This window comes from Zea mays, chromosome 3 (genome assembly GCF_902167145.1).
Source record: "Zea mays cultivar B73 chromosome 3, Zm-B73-REFERENCE-NAM-5.0, whole genome shotgun sequence".
In the NCBI taxonomy this organism is placed as follows: domain Eukaryota; kingdom Viridiplantae; phylum Streptophyta; class Magnoliopsida; order Poales; family Poaceae; genus Zea; species Zea mays.
This window is the reverse complement of record NC_050098.1, coordinates 6,461,553-6,485,210: the sequence shown is the minus strand read 5'-3', so window position 1 is coordinate 6,485,210 and position 23,658 is coordinate 6,461,553. Positions and strand designations below refer to the sequence as shown.

Genomic DNA, 23,658 nt, shown 5'->3' with positions numbered 1-23,658 from the left:
AATTGATCAAGAAAAGGAGGATGAGGAAGAACCAAGGCCGCCACACCCAAGAGTCCACCAAGCAATACAAAGAGATCACCCCGTCGACACCATCCTCGGCGACATTCATAAGGGGGTAACTACTCGATCTCGGGTTGCACATTTCTGTGAGCATTACTCTTTTGTTTCCTCTATTGAGCCACACAGGGTGGAGGAAGCACTTCAAGATTCGGATTGGGTGGTGGCGATGCAAGAGGAGCTCAACAACTTCACTAGGAATGAGGTATGGCATTTAGTTCCACGTCCTAACCAAAATGTTGTAGGAACCAAATGGGTCTTCCGCAACAAGCAAGATGAGCATGGTGTGGTGACAAGGAACAAAGCACGACTTGTGGCCAAGGGATATTCCCAAGTCGAAGGTTTGGATTTCGGTGAAACCTATGCACCCGTAGCTAGGCTTGAGTCAATTCGCATATTATTGGCCTATGCTACTTACCATGGCTTTAAGCTTTATCAAATGGACGTGAAAAGTGCCTTCCTCAACGGACCAATCAAGGAAGAGGTCTATGTTGAGCAACCTCCCGGCTTTGAAGACAGTGAGTACCCTAACCATGTCTATAGGCTCTCTAAGGCGCTTTATGGGCTCAAGCAAGCCCCAAGAGCATGGTATGAATGCCTTAGAGATTTTCTTATTGCAAATGGATTCAAAGTCGGAAAAGCCGATCCTACACTCTTTACTAAAACTCTTGAAAATGACTTGTTTGTATGCCAAATTTATGTTGATGATATTATTTTTGGGTCTACTAACGAGTCTACATGTAAAGAGTTTAGTAGGATTATGACACAGAAATTCGAGATGTCTATGATGGGGGAGTTGAAGTATTTCTTAGGATTCCAAGTAAAGCAACTCCAAGAGGGCACCTTCATTTGTCAAACAAAGTACACTCAAGACATTCTAACCAAGTTTGGAATGAAGGATGCCAAGCCCATCAAGACTCCCATGGGAACAAATGGGCATCTCGACCTCGACACGGGAGGTAAGTCCGTGGATCAAAAGGTATACCGGTCGATGATTGGTTCATTGCTTTATTTATGTGCATCTCGACCGGACATTATGCTTTCTGTTTGCATGTGTGCAAGATTCCAATCCGACCCTAAGGAATCCCACCTTACGGCCGTAAAACGAATCTTGAGATATTTGGCTTATACTCCTAAGTTTGGGCTTTGGTACCCTCGGGGATCCACATTTGATTTGATTGGTTATTCGGATGCCAATTGGGCGGGGTGTAAAATTAATAGGAAGAGCACATCGGGGACTTGCCAGTTCTTGGGAAGATCCTTGGTGTCTTGGGCTTCAAAGAAGCAAAATTCGGTCGCTCTTTCCACCGCCGAAGCCGAGTACATTGCCGCAGGTCATTGTTGCGCGCAATTGCTTTGGATGAGGCAAACCCTGCGGGACTACGGTTACAAATTAACCAAAGTCCCTTTGCTATGTGATAATGAGAGTGCAATCAAAATGGCCGATAATCCCGTCGAGCATAGCCGCACTAAGCACATAGCCATTCGGTATCATTTTCTTAGGGATCACCAACAAAAGGGGGATATCGAGATTTCTTACATTAATACTAAAGATCAATTAGCCGATATCTTTACCAAGCCACTTGATGAACAATCTTTTACCAGACTTAGGCATGAGCTCAATATTCTTGATTCTAGAAATTTCTCTTGCTAGCTTGCACACATAGCTCATGAATGTACCTTTGATCATGTCTCTTTCATACGCTATGACTAATGTGTTTTTCAAGTCTATTTCAAACCAAGTCATAGGTATATTGAAAGGGAATTGGAGTCTTCGGCAAAGACAAAGGCTTCCACTCCGCAACTCATCCTTCGCCATCGCTCCAAGAAAAGAACCTTGTCCTTGGGGGAAAGAATACAAGCCCCAAGCAAAAGGACCGGACTTCGTCTTTGGTATAATCTTAACTCATTTACTTATGACCAAAGGGGAAGATAGTACTTCAAGGGCTCTAATGATTCCGTTTTTGGCGATTCATGCCAAAGGGGGAGAGAGTATAAGCCCAAAGCAAAAGGACCGCACCACCACCATTTTCAAAAGACTTAGTGTTAAGTATTTATTTATCAATTGATTTTCCTATTGTGTTCAAAAGGGGGAGAAAGTAGTATTTCAAAAATGGTATATCAAAACCCTCTTGAACACTAAGAGGAGTATCTCATTTAGGGGGAGTGTTGCTAAGTCAAAGGAAAAGCATTTGAAACGAGGGGAGAAAATTTCAAATCTTGAAAATGCTTTGCAAACTCTTATTTACTTACCTTTGACTATTTGCAAAAGATCTTTGAAATAGATTTACAAAAGGATTTGCAAAAACAAAAATGTGGTGCAAACGTGGTCCAAAAATGTTAAATAAGAAAGAAACATTCCATGCATATCTTGTAAGTAGTTTTATTGGCTCAATTCCAAGCAACCTTTACACTTACATTATGAAAACTAGTTCAATTATGCACTTCTATATTTGCTTTGGTTTGTGTTGGCATCAATCACCAAAAAGGGGGAGATTGAAAGGGAATTAGGCTTACACCTAGTTCCCAAATAATTTTGGTGGTTGAATTGCCCAACACAAATAATCAGACTAACTAGTTTGCCCAAGTGTATAGATTATACAGGTGTAAAAGGTTCACACTCAGCCAATAAAAAGACCAAGTTTTGGATTCAACAAAGGAGCAAAAGGGGCAACCGAAGGCTCCCCTGATCTGGCGCACCAGACTGTCCGGTGCGCCACCGGACATGTCCGGTGCACCAGGGGGACTCAGTCTCAAACTCGCCACCTTCGGGAATTCCCTGAGGCGACTCGGCTATAATTCACCGGACTGTCCGGTGTACACCGGACAGTGTCCGGTGCGCCAAGGGTGGTCGGCCTCAGGAACTCGCCAGCTTCGGGAAACTCCAACGGCTAGTCCACTATAATTCACCGGACTGTCCGGTGTGCACCGGACTGTCCGGTGCGACTCCGGTGCAACGGCTACCTCCGCGCCAACGGCTCTCTGCCGCGCAATAAATGCGCGCTCTGCGCGCGCAGATGGCAGGCGTGCCCATACTGGCACACCGGACAAGGAACAGTACCTGTCCGGTGTGCACCGGACACCCAGGCGGGCCCACAAGTCAGAAGCTCCAACGGTCAGAATCCAACGGCAGTGATGACGTGGCAGGGGGCACCGGACTGTCCGGTGTGCCATCGAGCAGACAGCCTCCCAACGGCCACTTTTGGTGGTTGGGGCTATAAATACCCCAACCACCCCACCATTCATTGCATCCAAGTTTTCCCACTTCTCAACCACTTACAAGAGCTAGGCATTCAATTCTAGACACATTCAAAGAGATCAAATCCTCTCCAATTCCACACAAAACCCTAGTAACTAGTGAGAGAGATTTGCCGTGTTCATTTGAGCTCTTGCGCTTGGATTGCTTCTTTTCTTTCTCACTTGTTCTTATGATCAAAACTCCATTGTAATCAAGGCAAGAGGCACCAATTGTGTGGTGGCCCTTGCGGGGAAGTTTTGTTCCCGGGTTTGATTTGAGAAGAGAAGCTCACTCGGTCCGAGGGACCGTTTGAGAGAGGGAAGGGTTGAAAGAGACCCGGCCTTTGTGGCCTCCTCAACGGGGAGTAGGTTTGAGAGAACCGAACCTCGGTAAAACAAATCCGTGTGTCACACTTCATTATTTGCTCGCGATTTGTTTTGCGCCCTCTCTCGCGGACTCGTTTATATTTCTAACGCTAACCCGGCTTGTAGTTGTGTTTATATTTGTAAATTTCAGTTTCGCCCTATTCACCCCCCTCTAGGCGACTTTCAGCCGTCTTCCGAGACTTAGCCCGAGTCCGAGCCCCGGGTCGGGCGGAGCGGAGCTTCCTATGGTGCCTTTGGCAGGGCCTGACTGCTTGTCAGTCTCACTCTGCCAAGTGGCACTGCAGTCGGAGTGGAGCAGACGGTGCTGTCCTTCTGTCAGGCCGGTCAGTGGAGCGGCGAAGTGACGGCGGTCACTTCGGCTCTGCCGGGGGGCGCGCGTCAGGATAAAGGTGTCAGGCCACCTTTGCGTTAAATGCTCCTGCGATTTGGTCGGTCGGCGCGGCGATTTAGTCAGGGTTGCTTCTTAGCGAAGGCAGGGCCTCGGGCGAGCCGGAAATATGTTCGCCGTCGGAGGGGGGCCTCGGGCGAGACGGAAATCCTCCGGGGTCGGCTGCCCTTGTCCGAGGCTAGGCTCGGGCGAGGCGTGATCGAGTCGCTCGAATGGACCGATCCCTGACTTAATTGCACCCATCAGGCCTTAGCAGCTTTATGCTGATGGGGGTTACCAGCTGAGAATTAGGAGTCTTGAGGGTACCCCTAATTATGGTCCCCGACAAAGAGCGACTACTTAAGTACCCAACATCCCTTCTTCACCCACGGAATAAGGAAATCAGATACAATGCATGTAGTATGTGGGGCTTAGTGTATTTTATATAATTTTTTGATACAAGACTATTTTGTAAAACATTTTATTTTCAAAGTGCATCCTCTCCCAAGTAGGAAGTTTTTCAAAATAGAACCAAATTCCCTAGACCAAACCATCCATAAATCTTGGTAGTTTCCCACTCGTTTTCATTCTCAAAAACAACTACTAGACTTTCTGTCCACCATAGCTCATGGCTCAATACCGGACCTTTCAAAAATCATTTTCAAAACATTTTTGAAAAACAGAACACTAATTGTTAAATCCATAGGCAAAGACTATTCGAATAGATTTTGAACTCTGTGTAGTGGACCCACTTGTCCGGCTCTGCGATCAAATGGTCAATGAGACCCGAAACTGAAACTCTCTACTCCACTACACGACTTTATCTTAATGGTTATACCGAAAACAAAAAGGCTCCCTAGCAACCATAACACTGGGTGTAGACCGTGTAAGTTCAGATCAAGCGACTGCCCATACATGCTCGAGTGGTTGTACTTGATAAGAGTATAGGTAAAGAGTGATGACAAATCGGTTCTTAGACGAGAGGTACAATCCTCCATTGCTTCATGCTTACATCTAATCCGGCTGAGCCAACACCTTAAGGCCCTACCAAATCAGGGAGTCTCTGATCATCTTGCTCAATGGTTACAAGGGTGATAACCCTTCATCATACCCATTTTGAGTATAAAGATAAATTGCGGTAAAGTTCTAAGACTGGGTGGACATATTAACATGTCTCTAGTAGCAAAATCATATAATGCATAAAATAACAGGGCGAGTAATGTGTTTGGAAACATAGATAATTTATGCAACAAAGGGATCCAGTGAGTTTGTCGTGCTTTAACCGGTGAAAGTGTGAGAGCTTGCAAAACTGGCTTCTGAAGTTCTCATTCAATAGAAGAGCTAGTGCATTCACTCCTAGACACAATTCTAAAGACCAAAGCCTATCCATGTCCCAAATTCATTCCAACCACCTAGTGACTTGAGAGAGTGTGTTCGTATTTATTTGCGCTCTTGTTGCTTGGATCGCTCTCTTCTTTCCTCATTCTTGTTCTAAAGTGACTTGTAATCAAAGCAAGAGACACCTAAGTGTGTGGTGGTCCTTGCTAGGTCTAAGTGACCCGTTTGATTAAGGAGAAAGCTCACTCGGTCTAAGTGACCGCCTGAGAGAGGGAAATGGTTGAAAGAGACCCGGTCTTTGTGACCACCTCAACGGGGACTAGGTTCTTTAAAATCGAACCTCGGGAAAACAAATCACTGTGTTCATTCGCTTGTTTCTATTTGATTTGTTTTCCCTATCTTCTGTACCTGATTTAAGTTCTAACGCTAATTTCGGCTTGTAGTGTGTGTTTGAAGTTGTAAATTTCAGATTACGCCTATTCACCCCCTCTAGGTGACTTTCAATTGGTATCAAAGCCTGATACTTCATTGTATTTCAATTTATTTTTCCTGATTTCCAAGCACTATAGAGCTTGATATAGCTGTCATGGCCACTTTGTGATATATAAATATATGACGTCACACAACACAGTCTAATAAAATATAGAACCAAACAATATTGTTTACAAAGCTTGTGCATAACATGACTTAAGGGGCTTGAACAACCCACCCATACGAGTACAAGCTCTAGCGTATCTAGCATCAGTGTGTCTGCACTAATTAGTGCTATTGCAACACAACAAGTGTTCGTAACAAGCGCAACATGCGTAATTGTGGCTCGATAGTCAGGGTACACGATAAGTCCAGACAACGTACGCAATTGTGACTCGGTGATCATGACAAACAACAGTGTCTACATGGCATGTGAAAATTACACGACTCGATGATGGCGGTACGACTCAACGGGAGCGATCCGATTAAGCGAGAGTGCGACATCACAATCATATAACGCAACCAAGTTCGTACGACACAAATACTGCATCATATTGCTAGGGCGCATCCAATGCTTAGCTAATGTCACAACTCAGCCGATTAAAAAGGAGCATGATCGGTGTGTCTGAGTACCCACTATATAATTTAATCGCTCGACGTGAGTCGAAAAGCTCAACATAATATAAATGATTAGAGCGAGTTAAGTATGTGTAGTGTAGCCTTCACACATTTTAATAATTTCTACTTATTATCTACTAAGAGAAATAAAGACAAATAAAACTAAAATTAATGCATGAGTCTAAGCACATCACGTGCGAAAAAATATTTTCTCATATTTAAGCATGCATTTTAACTAATTATTTGCAACATGAAATAATTAATTAAGGTAGAAATTACAGCATAAAATATTCTTTATTCTATTTTTTATTTGCAACATAAAATAAATAGAATAAGTAACATGGGGCATAGATACAAATTAAAATTGTACCAGAATTTATTTATTCAATGAGAATATATGGACCAATATTTCATATGGTAAGTCAACTAGGGGCATCTCCAACAATTTCTTAATAAATGAATTCCAAAACACCTGTTTTAGAATCTACCAAAATATATTGGATGAAGAAAAAAACGGTTGTCCTCCGACACTTCCTTAAAGGCTATTTACTAAATAGTTTAAATCTTGCCACATCATCTTAGAATTAGGACCACTTTTATTTCGTTTACTGAGGACAGATTCAATCGTTAAGATGCTACCTCCGTTCATAAATATATAACTATGTTAACTTTTTTCAAAAACTTTGGTCACTCGTCTTATTCAAAATATTTTTTCAAAGATGTAAAATTTTAAATCAAGCACAAACTATCTTAAGTGATAAAACAAAACACAACAAAATAAATGATAACTTATTTTTTTAATAAGACGAGTGGTCAGTTTTTTTTAAAGTCAACAGCGTCATATGTTCATATATATCTATGAACGAGGGAGTACTTGGAAAGAAAAAAACACTTCGATAGCATATACCAGATGATATAGTAGTTATGTGCATTCACCAAGCTTAAAAAACACTTTGTGCCCATCTATCCATCAATCACGTGATCAATCAAGTCAATGAAAAAATTACTAGTAACATCCCTCCACAGATACAATATAAAAGATGCAAGGAACGATAGAAGTCGTAGATGTTCGTTCCATTCTCAGCAAACCACACACAGAGAAAAACGCGAGACACAGGATGTAAGGTTGGACGTCTAACCTCTCTGCCTGCACTAGTATAATATGAAGAGTGTACATGTTCCTTATATAGAGATCTGAAACCCTCAGGCTTGTTTGATTTGAGGTAGTTAGAGGGGGATTGGGAGATTTAATCCTCTTCTATTCAAATTTATATAGAAGATAATTTAATCCCTCTGATCTATTTAATCTAATCCTAAACCCTAATCGAAGAAGCCCTAAGACTAGCTCCAACAAGGAGCTCTAAATGGTCTTGTACCCTAAATTTAGAGGATGAGGACGTCCTCTACCCCTCCAACAACGTCCTCTAAACGGTACTCTAAATTTAGAGGACGCTGCTGGATCCTCTATGTATAGAGTTCCTCTAAACAGTTCTCTATCTATTTGAATACTTTAAACAACCGTTTTAGTAAAACTAAAATATGTACAACACATTTGAGAGTATGACAAACACCTATGTACAAAAATTTAAAAATAAAAATGTCTTTAATATAGGTATTTACATATAGGGGATGTGATTTAGAGGACGTTGTTAGAGAGGAAATAGATATAGGGGATAGAATCTTTTAGAGAAGACTGTAAAGGACGGATATAGAGGATGTATATAGAGGACGTTGCTGGAGACAGTCTAAGAGGTAAAAACGGTATTTGACCATAAAACCTTTCGTCACGGTTTCTTAACACAATAGGAACTCCCGCTCTCATCCCTGGCTACCTGGCAAAACCGGCCCACCCCGTGATTGTCAGTCGAGGCCGCGAGGCCCACCAAACGAGCGATCCGATCTCGATTCCTCGACCTCGGCTGTAGCCTGTAGGCTCCTCATAGTCATGTAACCTGCCGCCTGGCCCCTACATTCAACGGTCATCTCCGCTCCGCTCCGCTCCTCCGCTCCACGCCGCCACCGCTCCTCCGCTCCTCGCGGCTCAAACGGTCAAATCGCAGATCCACAGGAAACCCCAAGCGGCGGCCGTCCCTGCTGCGGCTCTGCCTCCCTCTGCTCTCCGATTCGAGCGGATTCCATGGCCAGAGATGACGACGGCGCGCCCGCGCCCGGCGTTCCGGGCCAGGTGTACCTGCCCGCGTGGCGCCGCGCGTACGACCGACTCGTGAAGATGCTGCGCCAGGCGTACGCGCAGGCCGAGGAGCTCTCCGTCGAGCGCGAGCATCTCATCTCCGAGCTCCAGTTCCTGCAGAGCGCCAGCCGCGAGCGCCAGGAGATCTCCCAGGTCCGCCTCCAGCAGGTACGAACGATTCGGGTCCTGGCTCTTTGTCTTTGTGATTGGATTTGGGGAAGGCCATCTCTCGGTCGCTGCTCACGCGCGCTAGGTTTTTTTTCCTTTTCCTTTGCGGCCTTTCTATTTTCAGATCTGCAAGGACAAGGAGCTCAGCAAGAGAGTCCTTGAGGCTGAGACGGCGGCGCGTCTTGGCGGCAAGGAGCTTCAGATTCACTGCCATCAGAAACTCGCAGGTGAGGAAGGAGAGGGACCAAGTTCCTGGCCCCTGCATCAACTGTTCCTCTTTGAGTTTCATCGATATCTTGAAATTGGTGTGCATTTAAAATACTCGATTGATTCTCACGGCTACCGTGGCTGCTAGTAAACTTGCTTTTCGTAGGAGTATCTGGCGTAGTAATGGAAAAAAATACCTTCACTCTTCGTGGGTTCAAGTCCATTTCGTTCTTTATGATTAGGAGCTCTTTTGTAGTGACGGTTGGTTCATTTCTGTCTTTGATTGCACTGTCTCGATTAGTGTAGTTTAGGTATTACATATCTGTGCCAATTTCATTCTGCTTTCGATGACCTTTCGTTGTCACCTACACTTCCTGAGCCTACATTTGCTACTACTGTAAGAATCAGAATGAAAAAAAAAAGCTTCATCTCTATTTGTTTCTGCTGTGCATTGTGTATCTTAGAGTTGTCTCTTAACTTCTTAAGATTACATTGGTGTAAAGCAGTCACCACACTAGAAGTTGACACCTTGTATGTATCTCCACCTTGCAGTTTGAGATTCCAACTGTTGTTGACTATGCCTTGTTTTATTTATTTACTTTTGGATCTTACATCAGCCTACACTTGTACAAGAAAATAGTTTATTTGTCAAGAACTTGAATGTGGTTATTTTTCCCACCTAATTAGGCTTTACAGTTGTGTCGATCCAGTTGGATTTGTGCAACATTTTCCATGTGGTTTACAGTGTCCATTGAAAAGATGAAGTATATGTTTGGCACCTTGTATATTGAGTTGTTCACTGCATCTCCATGTTGCATTTTGAGATTCCAATTTATTATTTTGGAATTTAAAGTCAAACCTTCCCTTGTGTGCTCAAACCAGAACTTGCCGAGAGTGATTTGGAGAACTTCAAAAGTTGTATTTCGAATTTGGCTGCTGAAAATACTGAGCTAAAGGTAATTACAAATACATGAGTTTAGTTTGCCTGGACCATTGTGGATTTCAAATTGTCCATCTTATTGAGTTTTTACCTTCTCTCATAATGCCAGGAAAAACTGAAGATGGTTGAAAGTCAGGTGCAGATTAGCACCGACAATTCAGATCACGAGAAAAGTGGGAAATATACTAAGGAAGAGTTACAGAAATTAAAGAAAGCTTACAAGACAATGAGATCAGAAAAGGACAAGGAAATTTCAGCATTACAAGCAGAAAAGAATTTTGTTTGGAACCAGCTCAAAAATATGGAAAAAGATTACACTGGAACTATTAAGAGCAAGCACATAGAGGTAAAGCAGGCTACCGAAGCGGCACAAAAGCTTCTACAGAATGTAGATGAGCTGCAAGCGGCAGCCCAAAAGAAGGATGGTGAAATTGATAAATTACAAATAGAGGTGTCAAATGCCAAACAGAGGATCTCAATTCTTGAGGATGAGCTGCAAAACTTGCGCTCCTTGGTTAAGGATAAAGATCATAAAACTGGTAAAAATGAAGATGGTGAACCGGAGACTCGGAGGATGTTGAAGAAGGATGCTAATAAGGCAAACAGAAAATCTAAGTCTGAATGGCTACCTTTAGAGGATATATCAAGAACTTCCCAGGTCACACCTGATAGGCGAGAAGTGAAGACTACAAGAGCACTTGCGTCTGAGACTAATCAGAAGCGCAAGCGTAGCTCCTTCAAGTCCTCCATGTCGTGTGTAAGTATCCCGTTAATAGGCTCATATTGCACTGCTCGCATGATCAATTAGCAACACTTTTCATTTGTTATTCATGTATGGTCAATGACAATGTTGTTTTATTAAGTGAATTTGGTCTGTTTTTCAAATGTGCATAAACAAATAGACTAAATGTTTTAGCTGACCTAGAGTTTATCTAAAAGACTCTGATAGGCTGTATGTATGGGTTCTTTCTTGCTGTAAATATGGATTGGTAATGAATTGAGAAATTAGGTTTGCTCTGTATTATTTCAAAAATATGTATCCTTCAGAAGAGTCTTTTCTGGAAGTGCTAAAATGAACTGGAGTGTGGAACTGTGGATTGCTAACCTGTTCTACAATTATAGCCTGCAAACAGTAAATATGTACCTCTGTGTGCTCTAAAGTTTTAACTTGATCTCCTAATTCTTGGCAGGCTTCATGAGTTGTCTTTCTATAAATATGGACAAAGAATAAGGTTGATGTAATTTAGTTGATTATTAAATGATTTGGAAGTGCTTAAAATGCGACTACATTCATTAGCAAGAGATTAGTAAGAACCTAGCAGGATACATTCCTTCATTCTTCATTCCTTATTGCTGATACAGCCATATATTTACAGAAACATAGTGTGATGGATAACAATGTTCTACTTTATATGGTTTGTACAATGTCCTAATTCTTGGTAGGCCTCATGAGTTGCGTCCTGCTGTAAATATGGACAAACAATGAAGTTGATGAAATTTAGGTGAGCGCTATGTGAGTCATAGGTGCTCATAAAGGATCATCACACATTTAGGGTCGCTATAAGCATGGTGCATGGATACAATAGAATTTGTTAGTTGTGTTTCATCATCTATACTAATGTTGTTTTATTAAGTGAATTTGGTCTGTTTTTCAATTGTGCATAAACAAATAGACTAAATGTTTTAGCTGACCTAGAGTTTATCTAAAAGGCTCTGATAGGCTGTATGTATGGGTTCTTTCTTGCTGTAAATATGGATTGGTAATGAATTGAGAAATTAGGTTTGCTCTGTATTATTTCAAAAATATGTATCCTTCAGAAGAGTCTTTTCTGGAAGTGCTAAAATGAACTGGAGTGAGGAACTGTGGATTGTTAACCTGTTCTACAATTATAGCCTGCAAACAGTAAATATGAACCTCTGTGTGCTCTAAAGTCTTAACTTGATCTCCTAATTCTTGGCAGGCTTCATGAATTATGTCTTTCTATAAATATGGACAAAGAATAAGGTTGATGTAATTTAGTTGATTATTAAATGATTTGGAAGTGCTCAAAATGCGACTACATTCACTAGCAAGAGATTAGTAAGAACCTAGCAGGATACATTCCTTCATTCTTCATTACTTATTGCTGATACAGCCATATATTTACAGAAACATAGTGTGATGGATAACAATGTTATACTTTATATGGTTTGTACAATGTCCTAATTCTTGGTAGGCCGCATGAGTTGCGTCCTGCTGTAAATATGGACAAACAATGAAGTTGATGAAATTTAGGTGAGTGCTATGTGAGTCATAGGTGCTCATAAAGGATCATCACACATTTAGGGTCGCTATAAGCATGGTGCATGGATACAATAGAATTTGTTAGTTGTGTTTCATCATCTATACTAATTAGTTTGTTAGCGATCTTGTTCGGGTGCATAGCCAATGCTCTAAGAGCATCTCCAATAGATTAGTTAAATGGCTCAGCAAGCCAAATTTTAGCTATTCAACAGCAAAATAACTTTCAAACAGACTAGCCATCCAACTCGCCAAGCTATCCGGCTCTTCAAATTGGCTCCATCTCTAGCCAAATTTGGCTAGCCGCTGACTAGCCAAACTAAATAGATAATCTGTTGGAACGAGATGCTATATATAGAATGTAATCTATATGGAGAGGTAATTAGAGTGTCATATAGAGAGTCGAAAATAGAGTGTCTCTTGGAGATGCTCTAATATTTTTTTTGTCCACATATTTTAATACCTAATCCATGGTGCTCCGTGCTCTGCATGAATTTTATTCAATCTAAATGTTCACAGATAACAAACTGATGGAAATTATGTGTATTGTTCTCTTGGTTTTGATCGTTAATGCAATGTCCTAATTTTGGTGGTCCGCATTGTAGATAACTCCTGCACATCAATTTCAGTTAGCCGTAGACTTTCCAATTCAGAGTCTAGCTTACTGTGAGATCTGTCTGTTTTCAATTCAGTTTCGTCAGGTAGAGCTAGAGTAGTGGCCAAGTCTATTATGTTGGGGCTTTGCCCTGTTCTTTAGGAGAGTGGAGTTAGTGGAGTCAGTTACTCTCCAACGTGCCTGCTAGTTCGACAGCACCAAAATAACAGTCTGTGTGTTCCAGAGTTCATGAAAACCGGAGAGAGTTTTGTGTGCTAACACGCATAAGTTGCAGACTGCTGTATATATGGACAAACAACAAATGTGATGGAATTTTGGTGAGCATTATGTGAGTCGTAGATGCTACAATGAGCAAGTACACTAGAAGTAAGGATATGGTAGAACATCAGGGTTGGGTTTCACCACCTGCAAGTGAGCAAATGGCTGTTTGGTAGATTATATGCATGGAAAAGATTACAATAACAGAAAGCAGATCTACTGGTACTATTTCCTTGAATATGTTGTCACCACGTGCAGGGTAACCAGAGATGTTACACAAGGCTTCTGCAAGTTAAAGCTGCTGTGTCACCTGTGCTCCTCCCGCCAAGTTTCACTGTTCCAAGGCTAAAAACCCCACCTCCTCCCCAATCGGATGAAATCACTAGCAGCTGTAGTCTGATGTGCTGACAATTGAAATTGTCCCAACACGCCCTACTCTGACATGACAGGTAGGTGAGGCTAAGTCTATCAGTTGGTGCTGCAGAGCAGCATTGTATAGTTGATTAACTGTGTCTGTAGCATATTTATTCTCTCATCTCTGTGTTGGAGTGCTTGCAACATATTGGGTGCTGTGAAACGGATACGGAAGGTGTCCATGTGTGTTGTTTAAGGAACATATGACTTGCTGGTAGAACATAACAACAGCGTACTTTTGTGATTCCTGTGAATGAATGCAGATCATAAAACTGTGAAAGATGCAAAGTTCTTTTTTTTTTGTTTGCAGCTCCAACAGCAACAGCTCTATGTTAACACAATGTCCCTCGGGCTTGAGAGTTCATGTGAGAATCGGACGTGGATTCAGCTTTCACATTTAGTTTTTCTGTACTGTATGAAACGATGACGTGTTGAGATATACATGTGTACTAAGTTACATATCATATATTATATATATGAACAAAAACAGCCATTAACAACAAATCTGCCTTCTACCTGTAGATCTTCGAACGCTAGGTGCCGAAAGGCATCAAAACTGTGTCTGCACAACTCAGCCCAAGGAGTCTTCACTTTCATGAGCTGAGCTGTGGTTGTCAAGCCATGGCCATCCGAGATCCACCCATGCTAAACGTTAAGCGAGATGCGCGTCTTGATGGGCTTCAGCTTCACCCCCATGCTCTCCGGTGACAGAAGCTCGGGTGATATGCAGAACGGGCTCAGTGTGCTCCGGGGGCTGCTTTCCTGCTGCGATGGCCTGTAGAGCCCGTACCCCATGAGGAAGTATTCCATCGGGATCACCATCGCATGGGGCTGCTCTTCTGTGACAAGTGAACCACAAGCCTGAACCTGCACAGTTTTGGCCACGAAAAACCACCTTGGCCATCAGCCGTTTTACTCCTGTGTGTACTGAAGGGATCAAGTTTTTTGAACTGTATGTTACCTCGACTAGAGCGCAGTATCTCCGGTCCAGCTTTGTGGTCATGTGGACAGCGTCCGCATGGAACTGTGAGTTTTCTCCAACAAAGATCAGCGTCCGGCACTTGAGCTTCTTCAGCGATTCCGTTAAGTCATGCCGCCTGATGGACAGAGTCGTCAGCTTTTGATGTATCCCCCATTTCTTTATCTGTTCAGGTCATGCACAGCAAGGGCTGGATATGTTCTTGTTACCTGCTAATTGCCTGAAGGAACCGCCAGACGTTAGCTCCCTGCCTCTCGTCAAGTAACTGCACAGAAGAAGATTTATCATGTTTTTAATTTTACATGTTCAAGTAGCAGATAAGATAATAGTCATCCCAGTTTAACAACACCAGGAGAAAATAGTGGAGATAAATACTAACACTTCTGCAGGCTTGGACAATCTCTGACTCAGGATCTTGCCCGTTACCACGAACGTCCTGCACGAAGCATCAGAAAGGAGCGGCCCTGAGTGGATGTGGATAATAAGCAAAGCACTATACGTAGGGCTGGGCAAAAAACCCGAAACCCGAACCCGAACCCGAAATACCCGAAACCCGAATTTTGTTTGAGAATTTCGGGTAGCAACTTGCAAAACCCGAATTTAGTTCGGGTTATTCGGGTATCACAATCGGGTACCCGAATTACCCGAACTTTCATGTGTCATGTACTCATGTCATGCTTAATTATTAATTTGTACATTTATAATTATGTGTATGTGTGCATAACTTGTGATTGTAGATTGCTTGTGTTTTATATGTCCATGTATATCATTATTCAAACTATATTTTTATACTAATTTAATAGGGTGTATGTGTTTTTATGAAGCCGACACAATAGTTCGGATAGTTCGGGAATACCCGAACCCGAACCCAAAATTTCGGGTACCCGAATTTTCGGTATTGTAAAACCCGTTGTAATTTCGGGTATCGATTCTTAAAACCCGAAATTTTGAAAACCTGAATTACCCGACCCGAAATTTTTGGGTAACCCGAACGCCCACTACCGCCTATAAGCCCGAGAGCTTGAGAAAAGCTGAAGGGGGCATCAAAAGTACCATGCTGAAGTACCGCTGAAGCAAACTTTCCTTGACTAACCCACGTGTCCCGTAGTAATAAAGCAAGTTTGATAATACCTGGTACATGAGATTCTGAGGTTAACACTCTAAAATACTGTACAATGAAATGAATAGTTGGCAGAAGGACATAAAGCATATGAAATAACTGAAGTAAAGTCGCTGGTTATAACCTTATTATACAGCCACTCGCTCCAGGAGGGGGCTTTGCATACAGGTGAAACCAACATGAGGCCAAGAACCCTCTCCCGATACTTAGTCTGTGATGGTGCGTGTACATAACATTCTTAGCAAGCACTCAACGGAAGAACGATCGAGAAGGTAGTCATCTCATGGTCACACTTACTGCAAAGAGGGTGAGAACATAGGCACCAGCAGTGACACCCAAGCACATGACAGACCCTAAACTGCAGGGAAGAAACCAAGGTTACAACATCAGGAGAGGGTACCTCTATACGAAACCAAAGCAGTAATACTGAATCCAGCAAATGTCTTGATATGCTACCTGAAAAAATCGAGGACATCAGCAACCTGATCTGCAAGGTCGTCGACAGATGGCACAGGCACATCAGCTGAAATCGGAGCTGCTCCCAACTGCAATACTTAACATACACAACCATGTAAGAACTAAGAACCTGACCTAACATGAAAAGAATGGTTAGTGGTTGGCTGCCTGAATTAATCAATGCAACAATGGAGAGAAAAAAAAAGACAGCATAAGTGACCTCGTGTCCTTGAGGTGTGATGTGGTACACGCAGAAACTGTGAAGCAACAGGGACGCAGCCTCCGGACAGAAGAACAATCCTTGGAAGCAAGACATGTCTAGCACACAGGAAGAATTTGCCCAATGTTAAGTTCCTGTGTCTTCTATGGCAGAGCTTGCTGCCTTTACCAAGAAAAAAATAAAATTCTAGAGGCAACAAAGGCACTCACGATTTAAGGCTACATCCGGATAAGTTACGAGCGCGGGCTTGTCCTCGTCTCCATACACAGAAACCGAAAGAGAGCCATGCCTCGTTCTTACTCTATGCTCCTGAGGAAACACAGGTCACATGCACATGTTTAGGGTGATCAGAACTCCGTACCATACACAGGAACAATACAACCAGACATGTTCCGATTTGCTGTATTGCTACATTTAATTCCTCATCAGTTGACCAGACAATTTACCCCCTTAATTTGCTAGTGATAATAACCAAACACCACAAAGGAGCACTGCCGCATAAACAGGGCAGCAGTTGCATTAGCTAAATTTAAAGCAATGACACAAAACAAGGGAAGGACAGAAAAAAAACGATTACTCGATAGCTAATCCTCTCGTCCCAATTTACAAGCATTGCCGCTAATAATAGATAACAGGGGGAAAAGAGACAGAAATTTCTAATGACAAATTCCCCTACGGCCCTACCGAACCTGCCGAGAAAGAGCAAGCACAAACCCCATGGGGATGAACCACTCAAACCCTCCCCGCGCGAATGCACCCAGCCTAAACGGAAACGGGAGAAAAACAAGATGTGGCGGAAGGAGGCCGCGCACGGACCTTGCCGCCGAAGAAGATCCGCTCGACGTCGACCGACACGGAGCCGCTGGAGTCCCCCATGGCGGTGGCCTTCCTTAACCCTCTACAAGCTCCTCCTCGCCCTCCTGCCTCCTGTCGCGTGCTCTCTCTCTCTCTCTCCCTCTCCTCCGCCGCTGGCCTGGCTTGTCTTGTCTTGTCTTTCGCTGGCTCCGCCCCTGAACTCCTCGCGTACATTGCGTGCGCGTGTATATATACGCGGAGGCGGAGCGGCACAGAAGCACACCCACCACCAGGCCCCTACTACCCCCCACCGACGGCGCGGCGGTCAGCTCACCTCCCACGATGACCCACCCAACGGCGTCAGTTTATTCCAGCTTAACACATGTGGAGCCCAGCATGCAAAAAAAAGATTAAATTTGCCCACATATAGAGAGAGCGCAGTGCACACGCTGGGAGGGAGGAGCGCACGTGGCCCTCTGCTGGGGGCGCGGCCAGCAGGGCGTGGCTGCGGGCGGCGGTGGGCTACAGAGCCTCAGCCTACTAGGGCGCAGCCGTCACCCGTCAGGGCACGGCCTGCTGAGGGCGGACCGGCGGAGGCGCGAAGGCCGGAGCGCTACCATCGTCCAACGGGGCGCAGGGCCAGGACTCCGCCGCCGGGGCCCGGGGTCGCGGGCCGGGAGGGCCGCCGCCGTTGGGTCATGGGGCTCCTGGGACGCAGTACTAGGACACGGGGCGCGAACTGCCGCGGCCGCCGGGGCGTTAGGGCGAACGTGGTCGTTGCAACTCGCTGCCTCAGGCCGGGGCGCAGCGGCGCAGGCACCGTCGCGCTGTCGCGCAGCTGCCGTCGGGGACGAACCGCCGTGCCCGTGCGGCTGATGCGCGGGCTCGCGTGCCCGTGGCTGCGAGCGTGGCAATTGCCGGTGCGTGATACCGCGGCTGCGGTGGCGCGGGCGTGCGGATGCTGCCGCCGGATGCCCCTGGCATGCGCGTTCTACGGAAGAAGATGAGGAAGGAACAATCCTCTCACGAGAAAAAAGGATGAAAAAAATAGAAGGAAACGAAATCAAAGAGCATTATGGTCATTATATTTGTTTGGCGTCTGTCTAACGTGATTACGTCAAGCTCTTTTGTCAAATGGAATCGTAAGAATATCTCAAATTTAATGAAAAAAACTGCTTGTGAAATTTTTAAAAACAGTTTGCGCCTCTTTGCTCGGCACCTTGGAAGACAGCCCACAACTCGGACGAGGTCGCTCGCTAGGGGCACCCCGCGTTTGCCCCTCGTAAAAGGCATTCACACTTTACAGTCACCAACTCGCCATGATAGCCGTGGGCCCGTGGGGTAGTCTTTTTTTTTGGGTGTGGAGGAAAGCAGTAAGCTTCCAAAAAAATGTGACGTCACATGAAATCTTAGATATAGTAGCCAGGAAGTGAGGATTCTAAAAAATGTGTTGTAAGGCATTGTTTGGTGGTGGAGTCTAGTTGAATGGAACGATTCTGTTTCAGTTTTTTAGAACGAAATAACTCTCTTTCATGTTTGATTCGTGTTTGAAAGATAGAATGGTTCTATTCCATGAGCAAAAAAGTTTGATAATTGTTGAGGAGAGGTAGGATTCAGCATATTAGAGGAATATTCTACTTTTGAATCTGCTCTATTTCAATATTCTCTAAACCAAACACTAGTAAAGGTAGAATAGAGCCACCACCTCGCTCGAACGGCCATCAGGTTTTTGATTGGCCGTATTTATGGGGAAAAAACTGTGTACTACCTTTAAACTCTTTTCATATTTTAGGGCATGTACAATGATGATTAATGCATAAGTTCTTGAGGTGTCTAAATGAGTATTTGCAAAAAAAAAATCGTGTAGTCATTCTGGTTCGTAACCCAAGTAGCAACATACGTCTCATCTCTCATTGTACGAATTCGTCGTTTGTTCTATCAATCCGATGTTGTATAAACACTTTTACTTATGTATTTATTAATAGACTACATGTATAAACACGCTTCATTATATAATAGAGTCTTTTTGTTGTCACTTATACTTGGAGAACCGTTTTGATGTCTCCACTATATATGCCCTTACCCAGTAACACATTTCAGGACATGTGGCCATTTATTATGAATAACAAAGAATATGTGTAGTGTGTGCTATTAGTTTCCAATTTGTTATTTTAAAAATAGTACTAGGTCATGATACTTGAACGATTTGTTATTTATCGTTAGCATAAGTTAACTATGACAACAAAGAAATGACAGGGTAGAAGGCAATATCAGGAGCCATGTCCCTTCATGATCCAAGTTTTTTTACTAAACCACACGAGATTAAAGATCATTTAGTGTATGTTATGTATTTTGTCAACCAGAACATGAAAACAAGCAGGAGATATGTGGTATTAGTGAAATAATCATCACGACCATGGTGACAGTTATGAATATCCTCTAAGGTTATGTATAACCTAGATACTACGTTACGATTCTTTAAGTACTAGATACACTAAAAATATGTTCATACAAGTCAATGTATTTAAGTCTTGTATCGTATTCACTAGAACTACCCAAGACACGACTCATTTATATGAGTTATACGGGTGAAACTGTATCTTAGACTTAGAGAACTATAATAAAGATGTTCTTTCACCAAGATATATCTTTTGTTTTTTCGACATACCCCTTAAAATACTCTTAAGATATAAGTCATTTATGTGGATCGTACATGCCCTAATATCGGTGCCGACAACATGCTTTTATTGTGATCGTTACCAAAAATGTGTGTTTACATTGCATTCCATACTTCGTCAGCAACATATTTCAGAAAATTTAGAGATTCTTTATAAACAATCATTTCAAGAATGATCTGGTTTAATTAAAAAAATAGTGTCATGTTGTCAAATTTGAAATAAAACCCCACAACGAAGCTCAAACCAGAGAAACAATATCCGCGTAGTCCACCTGTCCATAAAGAACGCAGTTCTCATATTTCGATGATAAATTAGCGAACAACTAAGGTGCCATTTGGTTTCCAAAATGTAACGTAAATGGTAACGGTAATGGTTTGCATTCGATTACCAACGGTAACAGGTTTGAATAGGCTGGAATCAATTTGTAGTGTGATATCCGATTACGATTGGACTTAAACAAACATGATTTAACGTTATTTGTTACCTATTACATTCCCCTTTTGTTGGTCGAACTTAGGCAAATGAATATCCATGAACTGTACAAAATATCTATTTGGAGTAACATGTGTTGACATTATTTTTTATAATTTAGGTAAATTGAAGATAGTCTAACTTTATACAGACCTATGATTACATCGTTTTAGGAACATATGTACTCGTAATGAAGAAAAAAAATACAGTATGTGCCTTTTTTTCTTCGATTCGGCATCCTGTGCCTTCAGGTTATGTGGACCTGTGGCCCGCCTACCACAGGGCGAGAAGCATTGAAGAACAGAGTGCGTGAACGGCTCCTGCGTGCCAACTCAGACGACTGGCGTGACCGCCGCAGGGGCCAGCTGGACGCCGGGCCCCGCGCCTCAGTGCGTGAAAGCTGATCCGCCCACGCCGCGTCATGGGCTCCTCCTGATTGGCCGCGCCGCGTGGGTCCCTGCGCCCAGTGGGGAGTAAATGAGACCCATGCGTGGCCTCTCGTGACCGTGGCAGAGTTAATTTAATGTGATTCGTTTTTTTGGATCCAAACTCGGAAGGGTACTTGCGGACTCTGCTTTCGCTTTGATATTTCTTTTTTGTTGGTCGGTAGGGGCGTAGGACGCTGGTATAAGCTAGTATAGTACTCCCTCCGTCCACATAAAAGTGGTGATTTAGTTTTTCTCAGACAGAATAAGATACTTTAAAGCTTGATTACATTCCAGACTTAATTACAATTTATGTCACCGCTTCTCGTTTCCTGCACCAGGCACACGTCCCAGCCTTCACCCCTTATCTTCTGTAACTTTCCATTGGCGCCAAATATTGTCGCTCCCCTTCGTCGTCTGACCTTGCCAGAATCGCTCCCCTTCGCCGACCAGTGCGGCGGTGTTCGAACCGGAATTGAGCCGGCGGACTGTCCGGCCCTGAGGCCGGACGGTCCGCGGTCCGGACAGTCCGCGCCTGTGGGCCGGACGGTCCGCACGTGCGCAGAACAGATTAGGGTTCCGAGTTTGGTGCTACGGTTGTTAGCTATATTCGCGGGATTAGCTCGGAATCAGTTGTGTAAAGGGTCCAGCCCCCCTCCTCTATAAATAGAGAGGTCTACGGCCGATTTGTAATAATCAACAATCGAATCAATACAACTGTTATTCGCATTTTATCCTAGGAGTAGTTCTAGTCTAGTTTAGGTTTAGCCTCTCAATCCCCAAATTCTCCGCCTCTCCTCGACTCTACGCCAATTAGAGGAGTCTAGGTCGGCCGGCCCGAGCCTAGACACCACCTAGGATCTCTACTCCCCGACGGGGTCCCTCCCGGGAGCGAGATCCAGGCGCCGTCGGTGATCTTCCGCCGTCCCTGCGTACGCGCGGACCGTCCGGCCCCAGGGCGCGGACCGTCCGGCCGTCAGGCAGGAGCCCTAGCCGCGCGCCAGGCCGCGGACCGTCCGGCCCTAGGCCGCGGACAGTCCGCCCTTGCGGAGAGAGCACCACCGCGCCTCGCACCAGGCCGCGGACCGTCCGGCCCCTACGCGCGGACCGTCCGCGCCCTGTGCAGAGGGCACCGCCACGGTTCTTGTTGAGTGTTTGGCGCTCCGAAAAGGCGTCAACATACTTTTTGGCGACTCCGCTGGGGAAAACATATCTAAGCTCATCAGATCGGCCCTCAATGGCCAGTTCAAGGGATAGCTCTGATATTTCTCCAAGCAACATCATAGAGCCGACTTGGGAAACCTTGCCGGCTGACGAGCAGCTTCAGTTCGAGGAGCACAAGGAGCGGATGATCCAGGAGGCGAAAGCAAAGTTCCTGGCCAACTTCAAAGTGGACAGGAACAACAAGGTCGTCCGACATCGGGCGACGGATCCGGCTTCGCTCCAACCCACGCCGGATATCCCCAAGGTAAGTAATACCAACGAGCTACAATCTCTTAGAAATTATGTAGAAGAGCAGCGTGAACAAATGCAGAGCATCATAGGGGGTATGCAAAGCGATGTTAAGAGACTAGTACGTGCATTCGATAAGTCTAACATCGCAAATTTTCCTTCACACGAGGTTGGGTTAGGAGATAACGCGTGTAACACATCGGCTACAGGTTGTCACGACCAGTCACAACCCCTTTATGGGATGCCGATGGACACATACCCTAAGCAACCGCAAATCGGCAGCAAACCAGCCGATCTGCACATGCCCGGACCGTCCGGGCCAGCAACAGTCGGGCCTATTTTTAATGAGTTACCTAGATATGCGCCCGAGCCACCGCACACGGCACAGAACCCAAACTACCCAGTCGGACGGTCCGCATACAACGACGGACGGTCCGCATATAACCACGGACGGTCCGGGTACGTATCCGGACAGTCCGCGCATGAGTGTTTTGAGGAGAATTATTACATGAATCCTCGCCCGTCCCAGCAACACTTCCCATCACACTATGCGATGCACCAGCCCATTAATTCAGGATCCAAAGCCCAGGAAAGCTTTCCGGCCCCACCTAGAAGGCCGGAAAGAAACGATCAAACCTATGACCCATATAGGGCAAATGAAAATGCACCACGTAACTCAAACCAATGGGGGGAAAGACAACATGCTAATATCCAGCCAACCCCACCTATGTTTGACCAGAGAGCCGGTGGTCTTGCACCGGCTGCCATTGATATAGTAAGGGAAGAAATAGCCGGGGCGTTCCGAGATAAGCTCGGAGTAAGCATGATCCCTGGGGGGCAATCATATCGGAAACCTTATGACAGCCAATTTGATCACCACCCATACCCACAGGGAACTAGAATATCCGAATTCGCAAAATTTTCGGGTGACCAAGGGAAAAACACGCGTGAACATATAGGCCAGTTCTTAGCACAATTGGGAGAATTGGCCGACACAGAGGCATTTCGCGTGCGCTTATTTTCGTTATCTTTAACAGGAACCGCGTTTGCATGGTATGCCACTTTACCTCCTAATTCCATTTCATCATGGGGGGATCTAGAACAAAAATTTCATGATCATTTTTTCTCCGGTGACTATGAGTTGGATTTGGTAGATTTAGTGTCATTACGACAGACAAAAGATGAATCGGTTAATGATTACATCCGGAGATTCCGAGATACAAGAAACCGATGCTTTCAAATTCATTTAGCAGAAAAACAGTTAGTAGGATTAGCCTTTAATGGTCTACGATATTATTTAAAAGAAAGATTAGAAGGCATCCAATTCTTTACACTAGCACAATTACACCAGAGAGCTTTGGCTTGTGAAAGCCGAAGCAAAGAAACTGCTAAAACAATTCGTCACAACGTACATGTAGTAGAATGCGACCAAAGTAGCTCAGAAGACGAATCAGCAGAGGTGTATGCTGCTGAAATGGTTTGGCCAAAGCAGGCCAAATCTTCGGCTTGTGC

General features: G+C 44.3%; 2 protein-coding genes and 2 non-coding genes across 6 annotated transcripts; 3 read left to right on the top strand and 1 right to left on the bottom strand.

Annotated features, from left to right (window-relative positions):
• The first annotated feature begins 8,346 nt into the window (after positions 1–8,346).
• Positions 8,347–13,846, top strand: LOC100276829 (uncharacterized). Of its 2 annotated transcripts, none has more exons than XM_023301856.2 (5): positions 8,347–8,834; positions 8,959–9,061; positions 9,924–9,997; positions 10,091–10,738; positions 11,943–13,794. In XM_023301856.2, exons 1-5 carry the CDS (start codon positions 8,613–8,615, stop codon positions 11,949–11,951), a joined length of 1,056 nt encoding a protein of 351 aa, XP_023157624.1. In that variant the 5' UTR covers positions 8,347–8,612; the 3' UTR covers positions 11,952–13,794. The 2 variants fall into 2 exon arrangements, with proteins under 2 accessions (XP_023157624.1, NP_001144010.2); NM_001150538.2 differs by having other exon boundaries at positions 8,415–8,834; positions 13,395–13,846.
• Positions 11,426–11,532, top strand: LOC111591232 (small nucleolar RNA snoR103). Its single transcript, XR_004857468.1, has one exon. It is a non-coding gene; the product is annotated as a small nucleolar RNA snoR103 (small nucleolar RNA).
• Positions 12,199–12,305, top strand: LOC111591233 (small nucleolar RNA snoR103). The gene has a single exon (XR_004857469.1). It is a non-coding gene; the product is annotated as a small nucleolar RNA snoR103 (small nucleolar RNA).
• LOC100193284 (uncharacterized) lies at positions 13,843–17,354 on the bottom strand. 2 transcript variants are annotated; one of them, NM_001138427.1, is given in 11 exon segments: positions 13,918–14,417; positions 14,512–14,647; positions 14,739–14,794; positions 14,909–14,965; positions 15,583–15,660; positions 15,774–15,860; positions 15,947–16,007; positions 16,106–16,194; positions 16,326–16,423; positions 16,535–16,634; positions 17,142–17,328. In NM_001138427.1, coding segments are annotated over 11 exon segments (1,044 nt in total). In that variant the 5' UTR covers positions 17,202–17,328; the 3' UTR covers positions 13,918–14,195.
• Between the last annotated feature and the right edge of the window lie 6,304 nt (positions 17,355–23,658).

Bases quoted from the DNA above. Each gene is read 5' to 3' on its own strand.
- LOC100276829 (NM_001150538.2), top strand. From the start codon at position 8,613: ATGGCCAGAGATGACGACGGCGCGCCCGCGCCCGGCGTTCCGGGCCAG. The intron at 9,062-9,923 runs GTGAGGAAGGAG...TGCTCAAACCAG, and splicing joins CTGCCATCAGAAACTCGCAG to AACTTGCCGAGAGTGATTTG. The intron at 9,998-10,090 runs GTAATTACAAAT...TCATAATGCCAG, and splicing joins CTGAAAATACTGAGCTAAAG to GAAAAACTGAAGATGGTTGA.
- LOC100193284 (XM_020549477.3), bottom strand. From the start codon at position 17,354: ATGTACGCGAGGAGTTCAGGGGCGGAGCCAGCGAAAGACAAGACAAGA. The intron at 14,795-14,908 runs GTTAGTATTTAT...TCTTCTGTGCAG, and splicing joins TTGTCCAAGCCTGCAGAAGT to TTACTTGACGAGAGGCAGGG. The intron at 14,418-14,511 runs GTAACATACAGT...AAAACTGTGCAG, and splicing joins GATACTGCGCTCTAGTCGAG to GTTCAGGCTTGTGGTTCACT.